A 9,483-nucleotide genomic window follows, 5' to 3' on the forward strand; every position below is an offset into this window, starting at 1 on the left:
AAGTGTTTAAGCGGAGAAACATCTTATTTTTTTTAAATTATTCTTAGATGGCAGATCTTGCACCGGAACATTAGTAGTTCTTTTGGAAGATAAAAATGACCACCCACCTCAGATAAAAGAAAAAGAACTGACAATTTGCCGGCATGATAAGGATTTTGCTGTTCTCGAACCTATAGATCAAGATGGACCTGACAATGGACCACCTTTTCAATTCATTCTTGATAATTCTGCCAGCAAACTTTGGACAGTAGAGACAAGGGATGGTGTGTAATTATGCTAAACCTTCTAATCAATAGGAACTTACAATGTTTGGTGGCCTAGACTGTTACCTTAGTTACGTATACTAAATAAATCTTAATATTAGTAAATTATTTTATTGATCTCAGATAAAGGATAATACCTTGTTTCTTAAAACAATGAGTAATATGATTAGATTCTTATGCTGAATATCTTTAAGAAAACAGAGAAATCCATTTTAATAAAATATTTGAATAACAGTAAATATAGAATAGTAAAGATAAGTATAAAGCAATATCAATTACTTTTCTTGTCTTTTCAAGAAATCAAGATCTCTTTTTTTTCGCATAGGTAAAACTGCCATTCTTCGGGGGCAGCAAGATCTTGATTATAACTATTACACTGTTCCTATCCAAATAAAAGACAGACATGGAGCTTCTGCAACAGAAATGTTATCAGTGAGAGTATGTGATTGTACAATTCCATCTGAATGTAGAATGCCTACTAAACTTCCGAGAGAGGCGACACTAGCAAATGTATTCCTTGGAAAATGGGCTATTCTTGCCATGGTGTTGGGTTCTGTATTGTTGTTATGTAAGTATAATTATACAGAATGTGTTAGCTGAAACGTTATCTAATATTTTCAAAAATATATGACAATTCTTTACATTAATGACATTGATAGCCTTTGAGAAATGTGTCCTTTTAAAATTCTTGTGCAAACTCTATGGCTTAGACTTGTGAGTCACAGAAGAAAAGGAATTTTCAGAACTATGGCCTCAGTTCTTCCAATAATAAGGTGTGAGACACTGGATAAATCATTTCCTCTTCTTAAACTCTTTTTTTTAAATGGTGCAATGAAGAGTTTGGGTAAAATTAATGTTAAGTTTCTCTCCCATACAAAGTATGATTATCTTTCAACCAGCCTCATTCATGGAGTGGATGCACAAAAAGAGTTAGTGAAAAGAGTAGTTTAAAAATTTACTTAGATGTTTGTGCTCAATGATATTAATGAATATTACTGACATCATTTAGCATACATCTTAATTAGACTCCAGAGTGGGAGGGAAATGGCCATATGATGAGCTGCTGAGGAAAGCAATGGAAGATTTTGCATTCTGCAAACTGGTTTTTGGAGATGCAAAAGTGATGGAAATCTTTGCTCAGGCTTTTCCCCTCCCTTCCTCTCCCTTTATTCCTTCCTTTGCTTCTTTTTCCTTCCCTCCTTCCTTCTTTCTTTTTCAAAAATCTGTTTGACTACACGCAGTCTATTTGCATTTACAGACTTTTCCCATAGCCTTTACTGTGTCTGTGTTCAGCGATTTGTGTTTCACGTTAAACTGGATATTCCTCTTAGCACTTGATGGACGCTTTCAAAACCGAGCACTGGTTTTATGTAATGGCTTTTCCTGTTTATGTCTAATGTTCCTTGTTTTGTGATTCTAAGATCTTTGAGTTGTTCCGTATGACCTTTAATACCAATAATACTAGCTTAAAGTCCAATTAAATGAAGTTACTATATCAATGTGGAGAAAAGAAGGAAAACGTTGAATTCTGAACCTGGAAGAGAGCTATTCACAAACTGCGTTCACTTCCTCTTTCTTTCTATTGATTTGTTTCTTATTTAGCCTAATAGTATAACCTCACTAAGACAGAGATAGTCTACATATATTTGTTAATAATCTCTTTTAAATTGTATGACCCAAAGAAATTTCAATGTATGGAACCAATTTTTTTTTAAAGTTCTGTGAAGAAACTAAAAAAAAAAATTGATTCAAATGATTTACTATATAATTCAAATGATTATAATCATTTACTATAAATCAAATGATCTGTACCAGCATGAAAAAAATGTGATTTTACTTATATAATTTTATTTTTTAGGTATTTTGTTCACATGTTTCTGTGTTACTGTTAAGAAAACAGTAAAGAAGTGTTTTCCAGAAGATGTAGCACAGCAAAATTTAATTGTATCAAATACTGAAGGACCTGGAGAAGAAGTGATGGTAAATCAGATTTCACCTTTTTTGGTATGGTAGTTCAATAAGGCGGTGAAGTGCTTAGTCACTCAGTCTACTCCGACTCTTTGTAACCCTATGGACTGTAGCCCCACAGGATCCTCTGTCCATGGGATTCTCCAGGCAAGAATACTGGAGTGGGTTGCCATTCTCTTCTCTGTTAAACCCAGGTCTCCCGCAATGCAGGCAGATTCTTTACCATCTAAGTCACCAGGGAAGCCCAAGTTCAGTGTTAATAGTTGATTATTACGTAAAATAGTAATAATGATACCCTGCATGTGAGCTAAGTCACTTCAGTCATGTCCAACTCTGTGTGGCCCTATGGACTGCAGCCTGCCAGGCTCCTCTGTCCATGGGATTCTCCAGGCAAGAGTACCAGAGTGGGTTGCCTGTCCTCCTCCAGGGGACTTTCCTGATCCAGGGATCAAACCTGAGTCTCTTAAACCTACCTGCCTTGGAAATGGGTTCTTTAGCACTGGCGAAGCTAAAGAGAAGCTATCTGAGAAGCCCAAATAATGATAACAGCTAATGCTCCTGAGAAATCTGTATGCAGGTCAAGAAGCAACAGTTAGAATTGGACATGGAACAATGGACTAGTTCTAAATTGGGAAAGGAGTACAAAAAGTCTGTATGTTGTCACCCTACTTATTTAGCTTATATGCAGAATACATCATGAGAAATGCCAGGCTGGATGAAGTACAAACTGGAATAAGGATTGCCAGGAAAAATATCAATAACCTCAGATAGGCAGATGGTATCACTCTTATGGCAGAAAATGAAGAGGAACTAAAGAGTCTCTTGATAAAAATGAAAGAGAAGGTGAAAAGCTGGCTTAACACTCAACTTTCAAAAAACTAAGATCATGGCATCTGGTCCCATCGCTTCATGGCAAATAGATGGAGAAACAATGGAAACTGTGACAAACTTTATTTTCTTGGGCTCCAAAATCACTGCAGATGGTGACTGCAGTCATGAAATTAAAAGATGCTTGCTTCTTGGAAGAAAAGCTATGACCAACTTAAGCAGCAAATTAAAAAGCAGAGACATTACTTTGCCAACAAAGGTCTGTCTAGTCAAGGCTATGGTTTTTCCAGTAGTCATGTATGGATGTGAGAGTTGGACTATAAAGAAAGCTGAGTGCCGAAAAATTGATGCTTTTGAACTGTGGTGTTGGAGAAGACTCTTGAGAGTCCCTTGGACTGCAAGGAGATCCAACCAGTCCATCTGAAAGGAGATCAGTCCTGGATGTTCATTGGAAGGACTGATGTTGAAGCTGAAGCTCCAGTACTTTGGTCACCTGATGTGACGAGCTGACTCATTGGAAAAGACCCTGATGCTGGGAAAGATTGCAGACAGAAGGAGAAGGGGATGACAGAGGATGAGATGATTGAGTGGCGTCACCAGCTTGATGGATATGAGTTTGAGCAAGCTCCAGGAGTTGGTGATGGACAGGAAAGCCTGGTGTGCTGCCGTCCATGCGGTAACAAAGAGTCGGGCACAACTGAGTGACTAAAATGAACCGAATACTTATTGAACACTTACTATGCCAAACAGGGGCTTCCCTGGTAGCCCTGCTGGTAAAGAATCTGTCTGCAACGCGGGACATCTGGGTTTGATGCCTGGGTTGGGAAGATCCCCTGGAGGAGGGCATGGCAGCATGATAACAAAGCATGACGAACTGAATGTAACTGAGTTGAAATTTGTCCCACAGTTCAGAAGGCTAGAAATGAGAGATTAGGTGTTGACAGAATCCTACTCCACCTGAAGGTGCTAGGATTCTATTTCAATTCTCCCTCCCAGCTTTTGGTAATTCTTTGGCTTATGACATCATTGATTGAGTCTTCATATCGCATTGTGTGTGTGTCTGAGTCCAACTTTCCCCTTTTGGATTAGAGGCCCACCTTACTTGGTTAGGACCTTGTCTTAATTTAACTAATTGCATCTGAAAATGACTCTATCTTTAAATAAGATCGTATTCTGAGACACTTGAGGGTTAGGACTTCAACAATTGAATTGGGGTGGGAGTTGTGATTTAACCTATAGCACCTATGATATGAGTATTATTATTATCCTGATTTTACATAAGGGGAAATAGAGAGGCACAGCAGTTAAGTGATTTGCCCATGTGAAAGTGAAAGTTGCTCAGTCATGTCTGACTCTTTGTGACCCCATGAACTATGCAGTCCATGGGATGCTCCAAGTCAGAATACTGGAGTGGGTTACCTTTCCCTTCTCCAGGGGCTCTTCCCAACTCAGGGATCGAATCCAGGTCTCCAGCATTACAGGTGAATTCTTTATCAGCTGAGCCACAAGGGAAGCCCAAGAATACTGAAGTGGGTAACCTACCCCTTCTTCAGGGATATTCCCCACCCAGGAATTGAACTGGGGTCTCCTACATTGCAGGCAGATTCTTAACCAACTGACCTATCAGGGGCCCTCAGATTTGCCCTATCAGATATGCCCATGGTGGGAAATAAATGAAAGAAAATGATTAGTTTCAATTTGATTTATTTATTTTAATAGGATGCAAATATTAGACTCGCCACACAGACATGCAACGTTTGTGACACAAACATGTCTGTTGGGACCCTTGGTGGCCAGGGAGTCAAAACACAGCAAAGTTTTGAGATGGTCAAAGGCGGCTACACTTTGGATGCCAACAAAGGAGGTGGACATCAGACCCTGGAATCTGTTAAGGGAGTGACGGACACTGGCAGATACACATACAGTGACTGGCACAACTTCACCCAACCTCGGCTTGGCGAAGTAAGTGCCAGGGTCTTCATGTTCATTTTACATGAAAGTTAAACTCTGTTTATAAATCAGGATTTTCCCGAAGTTTTACTCCTTATACATCTGAAGCTCATCACATTTTCCATGTTGAATTATAGATATATGAATATTAGATCCAAACCCAAAGAGAAAAATGACTTTGTAAAGTTCAATTTTTAAAATAATGTTTCTAAAACTTGACCTAGGAGTGGCATATGTAGGCATTTCTATACTTTAGGAAGTATAAGAAGACTCAGCTTCCTTCCTAAAAATTGCCAGGAAAATCACCTAGAGTGAAATGTTACAGGGTACTACATGGATCACAAATTATAAATATTCTTAGTATGCTGAATCATCCATGTGATTATGAAATCTTAATGATCGCCATCAACCAGACAGATCATTAAGGTTTTATTTTGGGTTTTAGTTCCTCATTATATGTTCAGATCAATGTAGATTAATATTAGCCAGATAAATATATTATTATAAGTATGTAATAATGTATAAACATAAGGGTCATAGCTTAGTTTCCCCTAAATATGTAAAAAAGTTGTAGACACATTTCACTGATACAAATCTCATGTTTAAATGGGAAATTGTAAGCTAGTTGTGTGATGCATGTGGAGCTTCAGTTTTTATCAATGTGTTCAGTAGGAGCATTTATATATTTGCTATATTTTAAGAATGAATATAATACAGACCAATCATGTGCATTTTTTATATGTAGGAATCCATTAGAGGACACACTCTGGTTAAAAATTAAACAGTAAAAGGTAAATCAAAGCCATTATTTTTAAGCTAATACATTTAGGTGTTTTTTAAAAAAAATAATAAAATGTGCTCTTTCTCGACACAGAAGGTGTATCTGTGCGGACAAGATGAGGAACACAAGCTCTGCGAAGACTACGTTCGCTCCTATAACTATGAAGGGAAAGGGTCTGCGGCCGGCTCCGTGGGCTGCTGCAGCGATCGGCAGGAAGAAGAGGGGCTTGACTTCCTAGATCATCTGGAACCCAAATTTAGGACGCTAGCAAAGACATGTGTAAAGAAATAAATGTGCCTTTTAATAGCATAACATCTATGAGCGCATATGTAGGAGGTTATTGAATGCAAAACAATAGCAGTATCTGGCAAAGTACTTGTTTATGGAGGTAAACTTCCAGTCGTGTATAGATACAGATCCTATGAACATGAAGCTACCTTAAATTCTCCTTGTCTGAGATAACTTTTGTCTTCTCTAGAAATCAGTGTTTCATTTGTTAATTTCCTTTTCTATGCATGTACATTTTCTTGCCCTTTCCAAGACTGCACTGTGTGCTTTCTTGCACCTTCTGTTTGAAAACTTGTGTTACTTGGTATGCTCTGGAAGAGTATGTGAGGGAGTTAGGGATTGTGGAGATTAAAGAAAAATGCATTGTTATTTTAGATGAAAATGAAATATTCTCTTCAGAATCTTGGGGACAATTATGCTTTTAGAAGTATTGTCTTTGGTGCTGCAGAATTTCTTCCTTTACCTGAATGGCTCTGTGCTGAAGAATTTTTTATGCATTCTCTGATGCAGTCTTCGATTTGGGGAATAAGAACTCATCTTTCATTGTTTTCACCCTGTGGAGGTGCTCCCAGCTTGCTCCTGGGATCTCTGTTGATGTGGATGCATGATCAGGTTCCTACAGGTTCTAGAATTGTTGGAAAGATGTGGACCAGAAGAGGCTCACAGCAATTTGAGTCACTGAGACTTTTTAAAAATAGCATTTCCATGAAAGAATTGCAGCCTTAATGCCCATGGATTGACTGAAATACCCAAATCTGTTTTGTTGGTCCACCATGATGTATTATTACCTTTTAAAAATGTAAATACCTTGGCAAGGATATGTTCTCTCTAGTTTGACACCATCCCACCATCCTCAAGCATTTGAGTAACTAGACCAGTAGGCATTAGGCTTACAACCCTGATAGCCCTTTGAATATGCTAAACACTGAACGACTATCCATGCTGGAATGGATACTCAGGCTACATAGGTAATCACTTTCAGAAAATGTTAAATAAGAAAAAGTGTCTGGCATATATATGTTAAAAAACTGAAATGTGTTAAGTCAATTCTTACAAACATTTGTTGAGTGATGCTGGATAAAAGAATGAAAACATGAGTTAATGAGCTATTTTGAATACATAACATTTTAATGATATTCTATTTTATTAATTTAGAAAAAATCCATATATTTAAATAATATTTTAATAACTTTTTGTGCCAAATGTTGTAGATTCATAAAACATTAACAGTATCTATCACAAGGAAATTTTTCATTCAGACAAAAAAAGTTTTTTTCATCTTTTAGCTACTTAACCTTCAAAAAAAATGAGTGACTAATTTTCTTAAATTTTGTGAATTCTTTTTCTTAGTCACAGGATCTAAATAAAGATGTTTCTTGAAATTAAATAGTAGAGCAGAATAAATAAGTAGCTTTAGTAAGTAAAATTTTTATTTTATAAGGTGTCCTCTATGTATTATTTTTATGGCCATTGTCAGTAAAATAATTTTGGAGGTAATGCAGCTTCTGAATATCTGTTATCTGATGTACATGTTATTCTGACAATGATGCTAGTTTTGAAATTTTCTAATATTAAAATTTTGGAAATATATCATAATAATGTTTTAAGTTATATTTTTGAACACAGATGCAGAATGTTTGCTGAGCAATTAAAAATCATTAGTTGAACATTAGCTTACATGTTTGCTTATGTCTTTGTATTTCTTAAATTAAGTGTGAAAGAGAAAATTTGAATCTGAACATAAAGTACAAATAAAGGTCAAAGGCTGATTTCTCAAATCAACAAGAGAAGATACTTTACAACTATGACCAGAATTATTAGAAAGTGTAGGAAATGAATTCGTATTAAGGAATTTTGACTATTTTAAGATGTTTCAAAATATCATTAAAATTTATCTCATAGAAGAACTATGACATCTTTTGATTTACTTAGGAATTTCGAAGTCATTCTCTATTTATACTCAAAATTAAATGTTAATTGTATGATTAATGAAATTTATGAAACTCTGCTGGACTGTTTATGAATTTAGTTAATAGAACATTGTATATTATGAATTATTTCATGTACGTTAATTTTCACTTAATTGTTGGTAAGTTAATCATTCTGAATTGTTTTCAATAATGAAATCTATAGTTATGGAAAACATACAATTAAAACTTTCCTATCTTATCAAGATCTCAAACTATTTCTTGTGAAAAATTTGATGGAAACTCCAAGATAGAAGAAAATTGACATAATTGCTATAAATGAACTTTTGTTAAATACTTCCTTAACTTTGTTGAACTTTTAATTCCTCCTAGGTTTTTAAAAAATGTTTTGTAAAGCTTGATATCTATGCATATGTTTACTTTTAGAGAATGGAATATGCTGTTATTTGGAAAATATTCACAATAGTTGTTCTAGAGTTGAGGACTTTCATTATCATAGAGAGGAAAAGCTAACTTTTTTTGTTGTGTGTTAGTTATACAAGTCCTGTACTACTTGAAATTCCTCAATTAGATTAATGAAACAAACTGTATATTGCTGCATATTTTTGGTCTCTTTTATCTGCTTTTCTAATAAATCTGAAGGAACATTTTTCATTTGGCCAGATATCACATTTGTCTTACTACATGGTTAGATTAAAGAAAAGAGGACTATTTATAGCAGCAGAAAACATTACTAAGAATGGATAGAACTTTGCGTATTTTATAGGGCCTAGTAAATTTTTTTTTTTTTAGGGCCTAGTAAATTTGAGCGAGCATAGTTTTAAAAAAATTCTTTGAAAGGATAGTGTTGCATGAGAAGTAAAAACCACAGTTGATCTCATATCCTTGCCACTGCTAGTGAAATGATAACCACTTTCTAATATATAAGTAGAATAATTGTTTAAGAAATGTTATGTGCCAAGTATATTTATAATAGGCATTTCATGCAGGTAGATCAAATTATTTTAAAATCTTTACTTCTTAAAGTAAGTGTTTTGAACAATAGGAATAAAATGCATTCTATAAAATCAATCTGTAGAGAAGATATTTATTTACTAACATTAGAGAAAAAGCAATTAAAAAATAAGTGTGACCGTCCTCTGTATTTGGTCTGAGAATACATGAGATTTCAAAATATTTAAAGTTTAGTTGTCAGAGTGCAACAGTGAATACCTATATTGGTGGAGTGTTTTTATTTGTTTGTATTTAGGGACCATTAAATGCTAAAACATGGAATTATTATTAAAAAGAAACTTCAAAGCTTCCTTTGAGATACCTGAGTTTTTACCTAGACTTCATATCAAAATTTCAAATAGAATTATTTTCTGCCAGGTATAGTTCAAGGAAAACTAAAAGGAACCCTCTGATCCAGTGTGGAAATGAAAGAATTTTCTTGTTTTGATTTTGTCTTTCTTAAAATATGTAGAAAACTTAGAAA

The 9,483-nt window shown here is 35.2% G+C and overlaps 1 protein-coding gene across 2 annotated transcripts in view; it reads left to right on the forward strand.

Annotated features, from left to right (window-relative positions):
* DSC1 (desmocollin 1) overlaps nt 1–6,081 on the forward strand; it is a 32,171-nt gene extending 26,090 nt beyond the window's left edge. The window contains exons 12-16 of one of the 2 annotated variants that reach the window (XM_065935134.1): nt 48–263; nt 589–831; nt 2,122–2,243; nt 4,779–5,021; nt 5,884–6,081. In XM_065935134.1, coding sequence (XP_065791206.1) covers nt 48–263; nt 589–831; nt 2,122–2,243; nt 4,779–5,021; nt 5,884–6,081 — 1,022 coding nt within the window. Of the gene's footprint in view, nt 1–47; nt 264–588; nt 832–2,121; nt 2,244–4,778; nt 5,022–5,754; nt 5,791–5,883 lie in introns of those variants that run through there. The other variant, XM_065935136.1, reaches the window with a different exon arrangement.
* The last annotated feature ends 3,402 nt before the right edge of the window (nt 6,082–9,483 follow it).

This window comes from Muntiacus reevesi, chromosome 4 (genome assembly GCF_963930625.1).
Source record: "Muntiacus reevesi chromosome 4, mMunRee1.1, whole genome shotgun sequence".
NCBI classification, from domain to species: domain Eukaryota; kingdom Metazoa; phylum Chordata; class Mammalia; order Artiodactyla; family Cervidae; genus Muntiacus; species Muntiacus reevesi.